This window comes from Bos taurus, chromosome 1 (assembly GCF_002263795.3).
Source record: "Bos taurus isolate L1 Dominette 01449 registration number 42190680 breed Hereford chromosome 1, ARS-UCD2.0, whole genome shotgun sequence".
In the NCBI taxonomy this organism is placed as follows: Eukaryota; Metazoa; Chordata; class Mammalia; order Artiodactyla; family Bovidae; genus Bos; species Bos taurus.
Genome location: NC_037328.1, coordinates 135,111,016 through 135,132,238, shown reverse-complemented (window position 1 = coordinate 135,132,238; position 21,223 = coordinate 135,111,016). Strand labels below are relative to the sequence as shown.

General features: G+C 39.8%; 1 protein-coding gene across 4 annotated transcripts in view; it reads right to left on the bottom strand.

Annotated features, from left to right (window-relative positions):
* The window catches only part of RYK (receptor like tyrosine kinase), a 108,541-nt gene that overhangs the window by 58,848 nt on the left and 28,470 nt on the right, over positions 1 to 21,223 (bottom strand). For all 4 annotated transcript variants that reach the window (XM_024996382.2, XM_010801614.4, XM_024996392.2 and 1 more), the window contains exons 3-6: positions 11,350 to 11,449; positions 9,435 to 9,569; positions 6,373 to 6,426; positions 2,719 to 2,863 (exon numbers count right to left, since the gene is read on the bottom strand). In XM_024996382.2, the coding sequence (XP_024852150.1) occupies positions 2,719 to 2,863; positions 6,373 to 6,426; positions 9,435 to 9,569; positions 11,350 to 11,449 (434 nt within the window). The remainder of the gene's footprint in view (positions 1 to 2,718; positions 2,864 to 6,372; positions 6,427 to 9,434; positions 9,570 to 11,349; positions 11,450 to 21,223) is intronic.

Below are 21,223 nucleotides of genomic sequence, written 5' to 3'. Positions count from 1 at the left end.
AACCCTGAAGAAGTTATTTAATCTCTTCAAGTCTGTTTCTTCATCTTTAAAACAAGGACAGCATCATATCCATTAAGTGGCTGTGAGCATCAAATAAAATACTACACATACAGAGCCTGGTGCAGTACTAGCAGACAGCCCCTGATGAAGCGGTAGTCACTGTTATCTCACAGGCCCCAGTGCAAAGAGAAGAAGCAAGCGCCTCAAACACTATTAGATTATTACATGGGAACTTTCTAGTCCCCACTATTAGCTTGCTGTCAAGTAGTAAGTAAAAGCTAGTAGAAAAGGCAGAGAAGGCAATGGCACCCCACTCCAGTACTCTTGCCTGGAAAATCCCATGGATGGAGGAGCCTGGTAGGCCGCAGTCCATGGGGTCGCTAGGAGTTGGACACGACTGAGCAACTTCACTTTCATGCATTGGAGAAGGAAATGGCAACCCACTCCAGTATTCTTGCCTGGAGAATCCCAGGGACGGGGGAGCCTGGTGGGCTGCCGTCTATGGGGTCGCACAGAGTCGGACACGACTGAAGCAACTTAGCAGCAGCAGTAGAACAGGCAAGAGTTGAAGAAGAAATCAATCCATTACTACCAGCACTGCAACTTTCTGAAAAGAAAAAGCCTAATAATGGCACTTACCATAATGCAGGGCTTGTTCTAAGAGCCTACAGTTTTATTTCACTAGAACTTAACAACATGCTTACTAAGTATGTGCCATGATCATCTCTGCTTTAGAGATAAGGAGAACCAAGACATAAAGAGGCTACAAAACCTCCTCTGGGCCACAAAGTTAGCAAGCAGCACAACCAGAATTCAGAGGTGTGCTAGCTCCAGTCCGTGCTCTTAACCACTAGGCTATACCCTGAAAACAAGTGATGATGAAAGATGCTTCTCATCAGGCATCGTTTGGAAATCTTTGTCAAAAAACTAGAGAGAACTGGAACACCAATTAATGGGTGGTAACGAATTATTTCAGCAGCAAAGGTATAAGCCCCACAAATTCTTAAGTTTTTGTACAACTCTGACCTGATTGTACATGGTTCAGAGCCCTCACACACAAGCAAACCCTCAAAAACAATGTGTTTGTCAAGACTAACTCTGAAATGCTATGCCTCCCAGTCACCTTTAACTCTGCCATATCCTCTCGAGAGAGTTCCATCAAAATGTTCCTGTTACCTCACGACCTCCTTAGCTCTTCTCTACAAAACCCAAATCTAATGAACACAATCCTACACACAAAACATATTCTGAAACACCTCACCCATGTGTTTCTTTTCTTACTCTGACCTCCTTTCTCTTCTTTCTCTGCTCAGATAAAAAAAGTGTAACAGAGGGGACAGAGAATACTTAGGGGCAGGAATTAATCCAACCAGCCTCCCTCATTCCCTTGTGCTGTTTCTGCCGGACATATGCTTACCCACTATATGTGTGACACCACATAGGACTGGGCAGTCAGCAGTAAGATGCAATGCTTCCCAACTGGAAAAAGCTTACATTCGAGCAGGAAAGACAAGTACATAAGAAAAGGTACAGTAATTGCTACCAAACAGAGAGAAAAGAGACAGGGAAGGAGAGAGAGACAAAAAGAGGAGGGAGAAACTGATGGCTGGGGGGCTTAAAAAAGACTTCATGAAAGAGATGGCAACGGAGTTGAGATGTGAAGAATGGAGAGGGTTTGAATCCATGGCAAATATAGGGAACAAAAGAAGGCATGAACAAAAGTCCTGGAGGGCAAAGAGTAGAGCAAAGGTGAGGAACAAGTAATTATTTGACTGGAGGATAAGAGGCAAGTTCAAAGAGGAAGGGGTGCTTATCTCTACACTTTAAAGGAAGACACCTTGAAAGCCAAGTCACGAAGCTGAGAATGTCTTCAGTCAGCAAGCGGGAATCACTAAGGAGGGAAACGAGAACTGTGGGCTAGGAAAATAAACTCATCTATCACTTCATCTCCACCTCTCACCCTATCCTGTCTACAATGTACTTCTAGTCATCCTGACTCACCCAGGCTGGGACAAGCTGCTATATTCCCACACTATAATACATATCATCAAATTTATAAACTTTTATAAATATGGTAAATGTCAAAGATTAAATACGAAGCTATGATAGTACATCATTATTTTTTTATTCCTAGCACTTAGCATAATATCTACCAGTGTATCTCAAAGGCTACACATTAGAGTCACCATGGAAGCTTTAATAAAAAAAAATACTGAATGCCCAAACACCACCCTAGACCAATAACATCAGAATTTTTGGAAGGGGTATTGATATATTTTAAAAGTTTACCCATGACTCTAATAGGCAACCAGGTTGAGAACTAATTATTTAAATCATAGCAGGTTCTCAATAAATGTTAATAAACTGGATTGATGAATGGACCGATAACGATGGAGGGACAAGCGAGGAGGAAAAAGCAGGGCTATTTCAAAAAGGCACTAGAAGTCTAGAAGACAGTCATGTCAAAGGGGATATAAAAAAAACTGATCTCTACTTTTTCACCAAATAATAAAACTGTAATTTATGACTTCACAAATTTTTTAAAAATAAAACTACAGAGAAACACAAAGATGGTGTTTTTCATTTGGCCAGGGTTTAATCACTCTCCCCTTCTTCCCCTGCACCACTGTGCACCGCCGAGCATGGGTGTGGGTAGGCTCCCATGTATATGCAAATAACTGCTTTTATTTTTTTCCTTTCCCCAAAGATGTACGATACCTGTCATCCAGTTCAATCCTTTTCATACTATGAAGGTGCAAAACAGCTAATATTATTGCTACAAGAAATATTACTGCACAGCAAACCCCTACGCTGATATAAAACACACGCGTAGAAGTGGTTGGAGCTGCATGTACAGGATCATCTGAAATAAAAATGAATAGCACATTAAGCTTTTGAAACAAATGTCATCAATTGCTTTGTAACCCAATATACACAATGAGTATCCTGTTCTTTGTAAAAGAGATCTTCATTTCACGTGTCCTTTTTTTGATAAGATCGGTTACCAGTAGTGTGTTGCTATAAATTCATACAATTTAAGAAGGGTTTTTGTGTAGTTTAAAAAAGTGTCTTTAAATAGAACTTTTGGTTAATTAGTACAATTCACAAGTGGCATACACATAATAAACCATCTATCTATAGTCATGCTGTCCAACAGGGAAATGCTCTGCAGCATGCCATGCAGTACAGTAGCCACTGGCCACCTGTGGCTATTAAGCACTTGAAACGTAGCTAGTACAATGAAAGTACTGAAGTTTTAATTCTATTTCATTTTCATTAATTTAAATAGTCACATATGGCTAGTAATTACCATACTGGACAGCAAGCTCTACAGACCCTTCCTCAACAGTGGCTTCTGGTGTGAGAGATAAGACATCTATTTTGCCAATCACCACTCCCCAAAGGGGGAGGAATATACAGCAGAGCAACCCATGAGGTAAAACAAACATTTTTCATCGTTTTCTCTTGAGAGTTAAAAGAAATTATTTTGCTTATCTGTTTTTAAAAATAAAAGCAGGAAAACAAGACTCTACTCATGAAATAATATTCATCTTAATGTTACTCAAAAAGAAAGCCTCAGCAACAGAGAAATAATTTAAAGACACAGAGATACATGTGCACACATACACACAGGAGCAACAGAGAAAGACACAGAACCAAAGATCCACACGATAAGAGCAAGCAGAATGGAAGACAGAGAAACAGAAATACAAACGATGTAACTGGAACTGGTGTAACTGAAGATTAATGAGTACTCACATCAGCATTCTACTGAAGAATCTGAGTTTTATCCTAATGATACGGGAAGTCACTGCAAGCCTTCAAGCAAAGGAATGGCACACATAACAATACTCGAAAAAAAAAACACCAAAGATGACTCTGCATGCTATAAAGAACACTGTGGGGAGGAGCAAGAGCAGAAGTAAGAACACGCCAAGAAAGAAACAGCCATGGCTTGGACAAGGATGTTATGGGGAAGGTAAGAAGTTCATGGACTGGGAAGCAGAGTCAACAGAGTTTGCTAAAGGGATTATGCCAGAATAGGAAGAAAAAGAGGAATCAAAGCTTTGGCTTAAAGAATTAGGTGGAAAAGGTACCTTTATAAAGAGGAAAAAGAAGCAGGTTGGGGAAAGAGAGAATTAAGAGTTTTGTTTTGTCCAAGAGCACCTGTACATGTCTATGTGGAGATGTCAAACTGACAGATATGCAAATGCAGAGTTATGGGAATACATCAGGACAAAAGATATAAAAGCGACAGCTTTCAAAAACTTTTTTTAAGATTGCTTTCTAAAATTTAAACTTTGAATCAACAAATAATGAACCAGCACAGACTGATGTAGAGAGACCAAATGGCTTCTAGAACAGCTATACTTGACCTGCAGCCTGAATGAAAGCAGGACTTTCCTTAAGAATGCTAGGGGTCATTCAACTTCAAGGGCTGGGAAAGGAAGATCCCAAAGGTTGATGTTGGCAGCATCCATCTCAGCACATTCCAGGGCAGAGGAGAGGACACCATTCTGCTGGGCACATGCCCAGATGCACCCTGCCTGATTACCTTTAATTCCAGACTAGTGTATGCACTGTTCCCATTCCCTCATTGACATGTCACCTGCTACCACCTGGTCACCCTTCGGTCTCAGATGAGATGCCACTTTTCCTCAGGAAGCTGCCCCGCATTTCCTCACAGGAGGTTACATACCCTTCTCCTCAGGGTCCCAAAGCACCTGGGCTTACCATGCCACAGCTTGCCACAGGATATTGTTATCACTGCTTATGCCTATCCATTTCCTCTGGTGCATTAGAAGCCCCAGGGGGCTTACAAAGTCTGTTTCATTCAAGGTTTAATCTTCTGCCTCAATCATACCACCTCGCGTGTCATAGTGTAAATGTTAGGTAGGTGAAAACAAAGAAAGGGAAGGGAGGAGAGAGGGAGCAAGGAAGAGACCAAGGATAATCAACACTCTATTCTCCTTGTCAGAAATAATAATCCTAAGCATAAAAGGAATGGATAAAATCACCAGAATTTTAAAAGTAAGCTTGGGGAGCAGTGATATTTTAAAAAATAGTTTAATTTCTTCTCAAAGACAAATTCAAATGAAATATTTTTAAAAGGCAGATAAATCTCATATTATTTTCTCTTTAAAAAAGGTATACTTTGAAATACCCAGAACTATTCAATTTAACCAAGTACAAAATCTAACTACCAGTTTAGAAGAGAGAAAAACATGTTAAATGGCACCATTAAAATGCAGATGTGGAAAATTCTATGAGACAAATGAGTCAATTTCTTCAACAAATAAATGACAGTGAAGGGAAAGGGGTGGTTTCTGATTAATACATGCCAACCACATACAGTGTAAGTTTGCTTCATTTGGATCCTGATTCAGGGAAGAAACTATACACAGACAGCTTTGAGACAATCAGGTTAATGGGAACATGGATTCGCTATTAGAAGACATTAAGGAGTTAGTTTTGTTACATGTGATAAATCAAATACAAGTAAAGAGGTGTTGGATGATTGTGGCTTGTTTACTAATGACTTCTAAAAAGTTCTTTACACTGAAACATTTATAGGTGAAATGGCATGATGCCTAGGATGTGCTTTAAAAAATTCTACCCTTCCCTACCTACCACCTGTCTGAAAGAGGAAGGCATCAACAGTACAGGACTGGTAAATGTTGATGATTCCTAAGGAGGGTGATGGTCACATGGGGGTTGATCAAAACATTCCCTTGATTTCTCTATTTTTGAATTTCTCTTCCCCAATTTTTTTTTAGTTTACTTCCATAAAGAGAATCTAATAACATTTTAAGATGCTGCCATTAAAACGGCTTCAGGAAGAGTAAGACTTAATGATGCATCCGTATCAGAAAAGGAAAAAGAAGTCTAAGTTATACAATCTTACAGAACCATTACCAAAAAATAAAAACCTATGTTGAGTTTCTGCTCTGTAGGTTTAAACAACAGAAAACAACAAAGCTGTGGATCTTTCAGCTTGTATTTTCAGCTGAATGAAACTAGCCAAGAGCTGCATCCAGGCCATGAATTAGATTTTCTAACTTTCTGTTAAACAGATGAAGATCTTACACATATTTCACATTTATACTTTAATTATGGCCACTTGAAATGATAATATAAATTCTTGCTTATAAAAGTTTTTTAGAATTTTACTTTACAAAATTTTCAATATTCAAATAGTTTCATCTAAATATACCATTCTACAAAACATCGGTTAAATAAGTAGCATGGCATCACTTAATCTTTTGGAAAATTGGAAACCACAAAACCTCTAAGCTTCATGAAATCAAGTCTATTTGCAATCAATTATTTTTCATCCCTAATGATGGAAAAAGATAATACAGTAACACTTACAAATAGTTCTGCTAGTGTTTTTGTCCAAGGCTGAAGTTTTTACTTCTTCAAGTTCTGAATTTAAAAGGAGATAAAAGATGCTTTAAAAATTATTTTCCATGAAAATCCTTATATATTGTAATTAAATTTTCTGAATTTTTTCTAACAGTTTTATATTCTAAAAGAACACTGCCTAAACTAAGTAACAAGGTATGTGTTGCAAAATGGTAAATGCTACATTACTATTCTGATAATCATCACTATACTCATCAATCAACAGTCTATGCCTATATTAGCCAATTACAGTTACTCACTCAAAAAGGGTTTCTGTGGTCAAGAAGTCTAGGAAAACCTACATACTATAACCTCTGTGGAGGCTAACAGTACACATTAGCAGAGTATAAAGGCACTGAGGAGTTTCAGACTGATGAAACTTGACTGAACCAATAGTTTCCATCCTCGTATGATAAAGGACACTTTTCTTGCCCGTACCACCAATTAATATTCAATACAGTACATGCATGTTTTCTGTTGCAGACACTTTTCATACAGTACTAAGCTTGAAAACCATATAAATAAATATATTAAGATCACATACTAAAGAATCATGAATGTGAACTGGAAGATTAGGGTGGCCAGAAGTACAACCACCAAAAAAAGAGACTGGTTCAATATTAAGTCTAAAACAATAGAAAACTACATCAACGGTCAGTTTTCATGTACATAATAAAGCAAATGGAGAGGGTATGAGATCATTCTGAACATCAGCTGAGCATTAAACCTCAGTGGGCACTAGCATTGGTGTGCTCCGCAGACTCCATCACACTTGGCCGTCATTCCGCCTTTAAGCACTAACAGTTGAAGCGCCATTGTACAGGCAGCGCCACCTCCTTAGGGACCAGGAGCCACCTGCTCTGCACTCTGTATCTAAAGTCCACTTTGGCTTTAAAATTACATGAAAGTAAGTGTGTAACTGGATATGCAAGAACTGACAAATGTACCAAAACACTAAAGCTAAAATGGGGCTAACTTTTCATTACAAAAACGTCTATTCTGGATAAAGAAGTGGTGAAAATACACACACACACACAATAAAATAAAAAAATAAGAAAATCCTACCATTTGTAGCAACCAGGTAGACTTTGGGGCCTTATGCTAAGTGAAATACGTCAGACAGAGAAAGACTATGAGATACTCCATGATCTCACTTATGTTTTCAGAATCCAAGAATTAATTTCTTTTTTAATCATAAGAGAAGAGATTAGATTTGATATTATCAGAGGCCGGGTATGAGGAAAGAGGAGGACCCAGAGGAGGTAGTCAAATGGTACAAACTTCCAGTTACAAGATAATTACTACAGATATAATGTATGCATGGCATACATTATGTGTTATTCAACACTATATGTTAACTGTATGATTATGTGAGAGTTGTTGAGAGAGTAAATCCTAATTTATTAAATTCTCATCTCATGGAAAAAATTTCTTTTTTTGCTTTCTCTGTCTGTTGTTAACTACATGAAATGATGAAGTAAAGTCGCTCAGTTGTGTTTGCAACCCCATGGACTATAGCCTGCCAGGTTCCTCCGTCCATGGGATTTTCCAAGCAAGGATACTGGAGTGGGTTGCCATTTCCTTCTCCAAGGATCCTCCTGACCCAGGGATCGAACCTGGGTCTCCTGTATTGCAGGCAGATTCTTTACCATCTGAGCCACTGGGGAAGCCCACATGAAATGATGGCTGCTAAGTAAACTTATTGTGATAATCATTTCACAATGTATGAAAATCAAACCATTACACTGTCACCTTAAACTTATACAGTGATATGTGTCATTTATATCTCAATAAAACTGGGGAAAATATATAGAGAGAGCAATTGTTTACTCTTAATTAAAAGATTAAATGAGAGCTAAAAAAAATGCCCATTCTAATGCAGTACCACTTTTTTGCTGGCACATATCTGGACATTAGCCATTTTAATGCTGGCCTCAGGTGTTCTCATAACACTCAGCAGTAACCCTGACTAGGAAATGTGTTAAGAGACAGTTTGACAATGAAGCAAAAGCACAGGTTTGCAACCCAGCTCCACCACTTAGTTATCCGGCCTTGGCATGTTGGTTGAACTCTCTGAGCCTCAGCTTTCTCCTTAGAAACTGGAGATAATGAGAGAAGCTACTGCCTCAGGCTGCTATAAGCATTAAATGGGTTTAAATGTGTTTGTAAAGCACTTGGAACATGGCTGTCACTCAGCAAAACCCAAACTCAGCAAGTTTTCTTTAGTATTTTTTTTTTCTACCTTACATACTAACCAGCTCCACCACTGTGATGGGTAAATTCCGGCCACTTTAATCTCTATGGAACTTAAAGTGAGTGGGTTGGATTAGATAACCTTTAAGAAGAATTCTAAAATTCTTGCTCTATGAACTCGTGTGCTGAAGCTCTTTCACATCTGCTGCAATTTCTTGAGTAACAGATTATTCAAAGCCAAAACTACCAAATATAAGTATCCACATATAGTATTTTAAGTTTCATGATAGTAGATTAATCTAAAATCAACCCACCTACCTCTTAAAACAGGTTATTAGACCATTTTATAGATGAAAAAAAACAAAAAACAAAAAACACCTGAAACTTAGGTTAATAAAAGGAAACCTATTCCAATACTCCACCAAGAGTAGAGTTATAACACATTTTTCTGGGCCCAGGGCAACGTTTCTATATAAAAGTAATTCATAAAGGAAACATAGTTAACACCCCATTACTCAGGGGCCCCTATCTAAAGTCTGTGATTTCTTTACCTCTTCGGCCTGATCGGCCATCAGTGCTATTTCACATTCTAAGGGAAAACATTCTTACCAATTCTGACAAAAATTTTGAGAAAGCAGGGACTGAGTGGGGCCTAAATAAGATTCCTAGCTAGAAGCTATCATGGTGATTATTTCAGAATTTCATCAGTTAGTGCTCTTTTCATACTTGCAACTATAGTCAAGACTGGAACACAAATCTGTAAAAAGATGACAAAATCTATTTTTGATCTTCTCACATCTATATAAAATACATACTTTAGTAAATAAATTTCTTACTTTTATAGCACATTTTCCTTCGTTTAAAATTTAAGACTGTAAAGTTTTTTGAAGAATTTACTGTCAAGTTGAGCTGCATGAGTATCATAACCTCAGAATCTACTTTGCCAGTACAGGAAAGCTCGACCCGAAACACTGTTAAAAAAAAATAAATAAGAAAAAATATTTAAATGTTCTAAAAATCAACATTAATGTCCCATAATTTAGAATTTATTTCTATTGCAATAAAACTAAAAAATAATACATTTACATAAAATACTAAGCAAAAACTTTCAGAGACTTTATTTTTAGACTACACAGCTTTAAATATAAAGTACTATAAAAGTCAGCATTAAAGAACAAATCAAGACAAAGAGAATTATTTTCAAATTTGCTCATGATTTTTAATACACCAATCTGTCTCCTAAATTCTCTTATTACCATACAGTAAAGATACAAAACCATAAGGCAAACTCCACTATCTTACCAGGCACAATCACCAACAGTAACAACAAAAATTACTTGATAAAAAGGAAAGACAATTTCACCATCAAAAAGCAATTGTGTATTGTTGTTAAGGAAGAGATTAAATATAAAGCTGTAAAGGAAACTGATAAATTCTCACCTATGCATTAAAAAAAAAAAAACCTTTCCAAGCAAAAACTGTTTTAATTAATTACTGCAGCAATGGGATAACAGACTTTCATGCATTTTTTTTTTCAATCTTTCAGTTTAAGACTCTTTCTACAAATTTAGAATGCATCATTCTACCATCGGTATCAGCGTATGAACAATATGGGCATTTCTGAATTTCTTTACTAGCCCATAAAAAGTAATCAGCCTTCTCATATTTTCTTAAAGCTTAGATTAACATATGCTACTAGTAACAGTGAGTTAAGAAAGTTTCATAACACTGGGGCTTATACTTTCAAGTTTTAAAACTTTTCACTTGCTTTATATCTCACATCTTCAGGAGGCCTTCTCAAAAGACTGGCTCAAAACAAACTGGTATAAACATGATACATATCATTTACTCAGACGTGTCCTGAGAGCCCATCCTATTCAGACGTTACTAGGCACCAAGGGTAGACAGCTGAAACAGACAGCTCCTGCCCTCAGGTGGCCACAGGCTAGCAGTACAGACAAGGACAAAGAATTACAAAATAATGTGATCAATTTTAAACGGTTAAATAAAAGATCTTACAGGGCAGGAAGAATAGAAAGAGATAACACATGGAGGGAGAGGAGGCAGAAAAAAAAGAGTAAAGACTTTGAGTCTTGCAGAATATTTAATATGAACAGAAATTCAGATGCAGGAAAGATGAAAAGATGGTTTAAACACAGAGATCAGCATGGGCAAGGCTTGGCTCAGAATCACATGCAGCCTGGCACTGCTGGAGCACAGGGGCAGATCTAGCAACAGGCTAGACAGATAGGCAGGGGCAGACGCTAAACACAGCACACCAGCTGGAGAACCCGGAAGGTACTCAACAGATGAAGGTGGGGCACTGAGGAAGTGATCATCCAGGCTGCAGTGTGGGAACTAATGGAAGAAAAACAGGATCAGACAAAGGGACTCGAGTCAGGGCCAACAATGCATAAAAGGAGACAAAAGAGCTGAGTGCACATCATTCTAGAGGGGATGGAAAAGAAGAAACTGTTTAAAAAGTCCAAATAATCCTTATTTACAAAAATCACTTGTTAAAGAACTTCTGCATCTTATACCTATGTTCTTTAAAGGTATGGGTGTGTGCGTTCGTGCTAGGTTGCTTCAGTCGTATCCAATTCTTGTGTGACCCCATGGACTGTAGCCTGCTAGGCTCCTCTGTTCATGACATTCTCCAAGCAAGAATGCTGGAGTGGATTGCCACGCCCTTCTCCAGGTACAGGGGATACAGTTAAAAACAGCATATTAAACTCTGTCACTGAGACTCACCTGATAAAGTGCGTGGAACTTCCCCCTGAGCAGAAATGTTGACCTGGGGCATGTCCATAGCCACAAAATTGTCTACTTGGAATCCCAGCTTATATTCAACCTATAATATGGAGAAATAAACAAACTGGACCTGTGATAACAGACAGGGCTTAGTATAGCTTGACCACACTGATTTTGGTCATTAACAAATAATCTAGCTATATTTTTAAAAGTCCAAGTTGTCAGAAACAGTCTTAGGAATGTTCCTTTATTTTAACAGTCAAAGACACCAAGCCAGGGAAGTCTAATATACACAAAGCAGCCAGAGTGAGAATCCAGATCTGCTGGGTCTAAGACTTTTCCCCACCAAACTGTGCTGCTTCTTAAATGACTTATTAGATGACTGCCGAGGGGATGTGTTTTATTTGTTTATTCCAGTTTTATTGAGATATAATTGACATATATCACTGTATAAAATGGTTTCAGCATAATGACTCAGGTTTAGTGAATATCTATCATCTCATATAGATACAAAATTAAAGAAAGAGAAAAAAATTTTTCCTTGTGATGAGAACTCAGGATTTACTCTCTTAACAACATTCATACATAGCATACAGCAGTTGATTATATTTATCAGCTTGTACATTGTATTCCTATCTTATAACTGGAAATCTGTAGTATCTTTTCATTATTTTCATCCAATTCCCCTCCTCCCCCTCCTCTGGTAACCAAATCTGATCTCATCTCTTTTTCTATGAGTTTGTTTGTACGTTTGTTTGTTTTTGAAGTATAACTGACCTACAACACTATGTTAGTTCCTGTTATACAACAGTGATTTTTTTCTATACATTTCAAAATGATCACAATAAGTAGTTATGATATGTCATCACAAAGATCATATTATTTAGTTATTGATTATACTCTCCACCCTGTAAATTTCATACCCTTGACTCTTTAATTTTGCTACTAAAGTTTGCACCTCTTAATTTCCCTCACCTATCTCTTTCCCCAACCCCTCCTCTGGTATGCATCTACTTGTTCTCTATATTTATGACTCTGTTTCTGTTTTGTTATGCTTGTTCATTTGTTCCTGGGAATTTTCAATTGAATAAACATTCAGTCCGGTGAGCCACCCTCTATTTCATGCCCAGAACAGTACCACCACTCTCCTATACAACCTGCCATCTAGGATTCAGAATTCTGCTGAGGATCACAGTCACTGACAGAGAAGCCCTAGAGAGGCAGATAGATATGAAGAGCCAAGGAGTTGAGATGTATAATTTACAGACCATGACTAGTCACCAATGTCTTCTCTAGCTGATAAAAGCCAAGCTCTGAGGGCCTGTATGTGCTGGCAGATGAAGGTCTGATCTACATCAGATCCACTCACCTCACATGTAGATTCCAAAGTACAAATTTCTCATAAAATATCTATGCTACATTCTCTGGTCCGGCTTTCACCACTAACAGAGTTAATGTTTGGATGTCCATCTAACCTCTGGATCTCAAGTGATTCAGAATCCAGAAAGGAAGAAAGATGACTAGAAAAATGTCCCTGGAACACCAATATTCTCTATCAATACCTGGCCTCTATAGGTGGCTTAATAGAACCAATCAGCATCAATCAATATCAAACATCAAACACACCCCTTTTGCTAGCAAGATGTTCATGAAAGAAACAGCTCAACCTGCAAAGTAATATCTGAAATTCAGAATGGATGCCATCTTCAAGACCCTCAACAAGGCCTTATATTTCCCGGTATTCTTTGTCCTGTCCTTGGGACTCAATGAGAAGGGCACCCCTCTCCCATTCAGTGGTCACAAGGCCTTCCAGCGAAGGCTGGGATTGGCAGAAGCCAAAGGGCAGAGGGTTAGGAAAACAGTAGTGGGAAAGAGGTTCAAGAAACCATTCTTCAAGAAACTTAACTAGAAAGAATGTAACTAGGTAATGGCAGAATAGACTTCAAAGCCTATCTTTCTTCTTTTTTCAATGGGAGATACTCAAATGTGGTACACGCTAATGGAAAAAACCAACAAATAGGACACAACAAAGATGAAAGAAAACAGGGACAGAGGAGCATCCCAGAGTGTAAGAGAAAGGGTGGACACCTGGGCACTGACTGAGTCAGGAGGTGTTTAACCCACAGATGAGAAGGGATCAATCCAATGACTATAGCTCCCTCTCTCGGTTCCCCTTTTCACACTTTACTTGAAAGTTCCAGAACACTATTGTTGCTGTTGTTCAGTTGCTCAGTCGTGTCCAGCTCTTTGTGACCCCATGGACTGCAGCATGCCAAGCTTCCCTGTCCTTCACCATCTCCCAGAGCTTGCTCAAACTCATGTCCACTGAGTTAGTGATGCCATCCAACCACCTTGTCCTCTGCTGTCCCCTTCTCCTCCTGCCTTCTTTCCCAGCATCAGGGTACTGGGCCATTCAGGTGTACCCCGAACGCTATAGGGATATGCAAGTATTAAAGCACTGCTTTACAGTTAAGATAGATATACAAACAATTGTTAAAAGTTGCATTTGTTAAGTGCCATGTTCATAACAAAGGAAATGCTCTCGCTGCTGCACATCAGTGACTTGGTGGTTCCTTGGCTAGAAGTGTTCCCTCTCACCTTAGCATGCTGCAATACTTAGTCACTGCCACCAGGGGGTGTGAGAGAGCCACAGCCCAGCAACTGTGGGCCAAGAATGAGCAGGCTTTCCAGCAATACTTACTAATATTAAGAAAATGCATTGACTATATTCCTATATCCATGCTATCTCTAAACAAAGCAATACATGAAAGGCAACTGCCTGAAAAAAAAATTCAGCACAGTCAGCAAGAACTGGATTGGAACCATGAGACTGTGTGACCATCAGATAATTTACTAACTTTTCCCAAGTTTCAGTTTTTATAAAATGCTGCTACTGCTGAGGATCAAGTAAAATAATTAACTGACACACCTAACTGTCAGTCGGGTACAGGTCCCCTCTGATAAACGCCGGACCCCAGTAGCATCAGCAGTCATTCCAGGGTCGCCACACTATGCCCCACTGCACTTCCCCATACTGGCCAGCCTGCTCCTGACCTCCAAGATTCTGACACAAGCCTTCCTGTGCCCTGCCAAGACAATCCTGCAGCCCTCTCTATTGTCCCCTATTGGGAACCCCACTAGACTAAATAGACTCTCACACTGTCGGCCTCTTCCCAAGTGTCTTCCCTGCCTTTTCCTCCAGCCCGGCTTTTCTATCATTTGGTCCCTGTAACCCTCAACCCTCAGGGCACAGCAGGGTCAGCATTCCTTCAGGATCTTCAGGTCCTTTCTCTTCTTCCCCTCCTCATGCAAAAGCCCCTGTACTCTGAAGCTCACTGCTTCTACTCACAATGGCTATTTCTCACGCCGTCATCATCAGTGTCACACAAGGACTTTACAGAGCCGGTGGCACTCGGCTCACTTTGTCTCCTGCCATCTTCCTGGTGGCTTTGATATTAATATTCAGCATTCCTATGTACTGAAGAATTACTTCATAACCAAAACAAATGTAAAAATCCCACTCTATCAAAGATCCCATTACCACCTCTGATTCCTACAAAACCAGTTCTTTGTTTCCAACACTTTGATTCAACCACCATTTATGAAGCACATTTGTAAACCAAGGGCTGTGCTCATAGCTGGGATGTAATGGCCAGTGACGCTATTTCCATTCTCTCCAGCCTATCCATCCAGGGACCTGGTTTCACTTTCCACACTGTGCCCCAGAGAAGACTAGCTACCAACACCGTCTTTTTGCCATCAGAACGCTGACCACCTCTCACGCCACCCCTGCTGCCCAGCACAACCGGGGGAAACCACAGACCAGAAGAGAAAGCTGCTCTTACACAATGATGATCCCCATGTTCAGGGTAAGCCGTTAATCCTGGTCAGCAGTCCCTTCCCTACTCAGCCCCTTCTCCCTAGTCTTCTCACTCCAAACCTCATGGGATTCACAGCTTCACCACCTGCTGCCCACCCCACTTTCCTACTCTCAGACAATGCTCCTGTCCCCTTCACCTGGCACACAAGAACCTGCCCCCCCCCCAAATTTCTCCCTTTCTTTTCAGCTCCAGGCAGATTTGGTGGCTCAGATGGTAAAGCGTCTGCCTACAATGTAGGAAGATCTCCTGGAGAAGGCATTGGCAACCCACTCCAGTAGTCTTGCCTGGAAAATCCCATGGACGGAGGAACCTGGTAGGCCACAGTCCATGGGGTCGAAAAACATCAGACACGACTGAGCGACTTCACTTTTCACTTTCCAGGCAGATCTGTTAGAGCGCTCTTCCTTTGCACTCCACTCCCAAGGAGAGATTTATTCTCCTCTCCAAATGATAAACCCTTCTCTCAGCATACTAGTCTTAGCCCACTAGACCACTAATGGGATCCTGTATCATCAACTCGTCTCTCTCACTCTCCTACATCTTCATTCTCTCCCATATGCCCAATAACTTACTAGACATATGTGCCTAATAATCTTACAGCTCTCAAACACAGCAGATTCAAAGCCAAATTTACTATGCTTCCCCAAACTTGCTGTCTCCTTTACTCTAGGTCTCAATAATTGCAAGCAGAGGCACAGCCAGCCAGGGACCAGAACCCCTGGGGCAGTATACAGAGCGAACTGCAAATAAGGTTAACGGCCCTAACTGTAGTCTGAGGGCAGGGACCAGACCAGCACTGGAGAGCCTCAGTGTGGCAGGGGGTGAGGGCAGAAGGTAGAGAAATGGGCTTGTGAATGGAGCTGGGTAGCATCAGAGGCATGTGGTGAAGGGGTTGAGCAGGATTTCTGAGAAGCCCAACCCTTTGGCCAGCAGCAGCCTGGAACACTAAAAAGTGTGAAGGCACGACGCCTGCCCTCTGCTGCCTCCCTTTTTGAGGTACTGCCTAAACATGAAAGGCATTCCAAAGCAGTTCTCTTCTCCCTCAGGAATCTTCAGAATATAAAATTTTAAATTGTAGTTTCTGGGGTTAGAAACTGCTTATTATTAAAGGGCAGTTTTTTGTATTTTGGCATGCCATCAATCTATATGGACTCTCACTAGCCAATAATCCTTTGAAGAAACAGATCTGCTCTAAAGCTAACATTTATAATCTACTGGAACAAAGAAAATCTGAAAATCAGTTGTTTATCAGAACAAAGAATGAGCCAAAATACTTCATAAAAGAAATGAGAAAAAAATATAAATATTTGAATAAGCTAAGAAATAAACATTTTTGGTAATCTTCCCTTACTTGGAAACAAATGGTAATTGCATATAGGCAGCTGCTGAGTAAAGCCACTTCCTCTTGGAACCCAGTACAGATTTTAAGTGAGTGCACTTTGCCTGAAGCCCAACAGCCTTTCAATTTCTCTGAAATTATCAGAAGTGCTGCCTTTCTCACAGAAATCCCACCCTGCAGGGGATACAGCAGGCTGGCCCCCAGGGCTGCTGTAGGAACTCTGGACAAGTTCCCTGCAGATCCTCCTGACAATGATGAATTCCTGAAACCAGAGAACAGCTTATAGGATGGGACTGAGTAGTGTAAGTATTCTGCTACCTTTTGGTATATTTTTGCCTTTCAGCTATCTAAAATATCTGACACTTAACAGATGCAACTGCAAGTTTTTTCCTGGATACTGGAGAACGTTCTGGAATGCAGAAGAAACTTATTATCTGTTAAAACCACCAGTAAGGGGACTGTGAAAGAAAAGCAACACCAGAGTTCTTACCCCATCTGGAAATGCAATTAACCCATTATATTTACCAACCACTGTCTAAGGCAGTGTGATACAATGTCAAGAGTAAGACACAGCTCCAGTCTCTGAGAAGACCACAAACCTATTTGGCAAGATAAAACACAGTCACTGCAGAACACTATTATCAGAAGCTTTGATAATGTTAAAATACCTACAATGAAGTGACATACCAAGAAGACTGAAGATCTTTGGAAGCAAGTATCTCATCCTCTGGTAATTCTTAAAAAGCAATAATTGCAAAGTGTTGGAGCCGAGGAGCCATGACCCTCCTTCTGAAAGTTCCTAACTGCATCCCAGAGCTAACAAGATCAGGTGAAGAACTCTTCATCATGTCTCTCCTGCCCCCTTGATGACTATCATTTCAAATATATATATATATATATATATATATATATATATACACACACACACACACACACACACATACATTCACATATCTAGATGCTTATCCATGTACAGACTATCTTTAGAAGGGGAGATCAGAATCAGGTAACAGTGGTTGCCAATGGAAGGGGAGTTAGGTGGCTAGATTGCTTGGGGATGATACTAGAAAGGGCTAGGGGATTTATTTTTCACTATATACCCCTATGCCTTTCGCATTTTGTACCATATGCATAAACAAAATACTCAAAAGATTAACTTTTAAAATAGACAAACTTCAATTAAACAACTGTGCTAAAATCACAAAAGAAATTATGACCTAAAACTGGAACTAGGAGTTGCAATGGAGGTCAAACCTGACATTAGATTTAACATATACACATTCCTTCACTTTTTTACTATAAAACATTTTAAGACATAGCATGACTAGTACTTTCCTCTAAACTCTTATACCTTCTACAGATGAACTGTGAAATAGGCTTAGCTATATGTTCAAACTGAATTCAACTCATTCAAAAATGAATGAGTTACATTCATTTTTTTCAAATTTAAAACTGTATTTTTTCAAATTTACTTTATTCACAGTAAAATATCTGCAACATCCCAGGTGTGCAACTAGTTTGCCAAACAGTTTGTCAAGTATAGCCAACCCATGTTTTCACACTTCTAGATACAGGAATCCACTGCCTCTAAAGCAGCACATCCGAACTCTGAAAAGCTCCAACTGCTCAGAAGTTGCCCCCTTGCGGAGCTGTGCCTTGTGCCTCTCTTCCATAGTCAGTTAAGGAGCACACCTGTATCTAAGTAGCAGGTGCTATACCAGGCATGAGGGACCCAGAGAAAGATGAAAAGAGGTCCCTACCCTTGACATGCTCAGCGCCTCAAAGGGAGAGAGAAGAAGATCAACTACAAAAATATCCTTAAGAGCATGATAAGGGTGTGAAAGGAAAGGGCACCTGACACAGATGAAAAAGAGGTGACACCAGGTCTAAGTTTCATTAGATTAAACAAGAGTTAATGAAGTAAAGAATGGGGAAAGGGTATTTCTAGCACAGCCAGCATAGTAACAGAGTCCAGGGCATTCAAGAAATAAAAAAAGACATTAAACAATTAGCTGGAGGGCGGGCAGAAAACGAGGACGAGATTATGAAGGCTCCCTATGAAATAGAATTTTATTCTGGTGGCAACCGAGAGCCTTAGAGCAGTTTTGCAGGGGGTGCAGCAAGAAGTCAGTCCAGAGGCCAGGAGACCAGTTACTACTACTACTACTAAGTCGCTTCAGTCGCGTCCGATTCTGTGCGACCCACAGACAGCAGCCCACCAGTTAGAAGGCTGCTATTTTTCCATAATCGAGTTAAGAAACATGAAAGCCTAAGTTAAGGAGGAGGCATTAGATCTCAAGAGAGATAAGAAACGAATTTAAGGTATAGTTATAAGAGAGAATCATCTGTATCATCTGGACCTGGAAGGTGTAGGAGGCGTCTAGGATCCTTTCTAGGCTTCTGCCTGAGACGAGTAAATAAATGGTGATGGCCTCCGGCAAGTCAGGGAACTTCTGACTTACAATGACCATCACACCAGTAAGGGCAGCCCAAATGTACACTAAGGATGGTGTTTAACACCTGCCACAGAAGTATCTTAGAAATTATGCTCTACAAGATAATGTGAAGAATGCAGAAGTACAGCAGAGCTATACCAAGGCTCCTCCTCACCCAACATGTACCCAGACCAACACTGCTTCCCATTCAAACATATACATTCACCTGAGCCCCTTCTATCTATTCTCTCCCACTCCAATTTCCTCCTTGTCTACAGGTTTCTAAAACTCCTCAGGTACCCATAAGCAGCCAGATCCCTGAAACTCACTCAAAAAAAAAAAAAAAATTAGTGTATGTATATTTTTAAAAACAAATGAATAAGAGGTTTAATTCTGTTCAATTCTAACTGTCACATCCTACATTGCCTTTTTATTCCTAAATCACTATCCATACTCTTGCCTGGGAAATATTCTCACGGTGGATATATACATATACATCTTTTTTCCCAAGTGGGCCCCAAAACAATCACATCCTGTTCAAAGTCAGTAGTTCACTCAGAATAGAATGTCTATTTCATTAGATTTTTCACAACTTTAAAATATATGTATTATTTGTTTTTATATTCATCAACATTACAGATGGGAAAAGTAACAAAGGACTAACTGTCAATTTTTTGGAGAATATAAAAAGCTTCTCTACTTGAAACAATGGATCTCAGAGTTGCAAGGGAACCTAAAATTCAAGACCACCATTCCACAAATGTTTAAATTCCTTCTACAACATGCCCACCAAATGGTTACCCAGTGCAGATCTGACCTCTTTCAGTGAGAGGAACAATCACAATGGCTAAAACTGAAACCGAGTTTTAAACACAGGTGCAAAAACTAGTGTTTGAAAGGCTGTTGATACAGAATTTTAATATATAACTTCAAATTGTGCATGCTAAGTCACTTCAGTCATGTCTGACTCTTTGCAACCCTATGGACTATTGCCCACCAGGCTCCTCTGTCCCAGGGATTCTCCAGGCAAGAATACTGGAGTGGGTTGCCATGCCCTCCTACAGGGGATCTTCCCAACCCAGGGATCAAATCTGCATCTCTTATGTCTCCTGCATTAGCAGGTGAGTTTTTTTTTTACCACTGGCACCACCTAGGAAGCCCTAATTTCAAATTATGTCCCCACAATTACTTGTTCATTATAAAGGAGAGAACCTTACAGTGGAGAAACCTGGTGAACTGAGCGATCACAGTAACATCCACAGTAAAAGGACAAGCTGACATCACGTGCAGAGGGGAGGACAGCTCTGCTGCGGTGCTACCACCACCGAGACACTCGTGAGCCCAGTCACGAGGAAGCCTCAGGCGACTCAAACTGAGGCGGCAGTCCACCGGCCTATGTTCCTAAATGTCAAAGTCAAGAAACACAGAGAAAGGCCACAGGAGGGGGAAAAAGAGCCACAAAAAACATGATTGTGATTAACTGAGTTCTGGAGATTAGATAACAGTCTTGTGTCAGTGTTAAGTTTCCTGATTTTGACCGCTGTACTTTGGTTATATAAAGAATACTCCTATCCTTAGAAAATATACACCGATGTACTCAGGGGTAAAAGGGCATGAAACATGCCATCACTTGCACACAGTTCAAGAGGAAAAAAGTCTGTGTGCATGAGAGTAGGGAGAATGAGAGAATGAATCATAAAATAAATGGGGCAGAACAGTAACAATTTGTGAATCTGGGTGAAGGATAAATGAGAAGTCTTTGCACTGTTTTTGTAATTTTCTGTCTGAAATTACATAAAAATTAAAGGTTACTCCCCCAAATAATGATAAGGTCACCCAAGTAATAATAAAGTCACACATTACTGAAAAATGGATTAGGTTTGTCTCCTTGAAGAGTCCAGGTGCCTACTCATTCAAACTAACAAGACCTCAGATTAAAATGTCTCAAGTGAACCTATTCTGAGTGACCTATGTCATTTATGCTGGCACTTCAGCATATCCAAGTTATCATCTACTAAATGTTGTTAGATCACATGAATCTTCTCCCTCTGTTTTTGCAGATTTCATCCTAAAGAGATCTAACCACTCCTAAAAGAACATCCCCCATTTGGATACCCCAAGGCAATAATGTTGGACTTGGGTGTTCTAGACAGCAAGGCACATACACTTTACCCAGGATCCAAGCTAATTGAACTTTAATCCAAACATTCCTGCAGGCG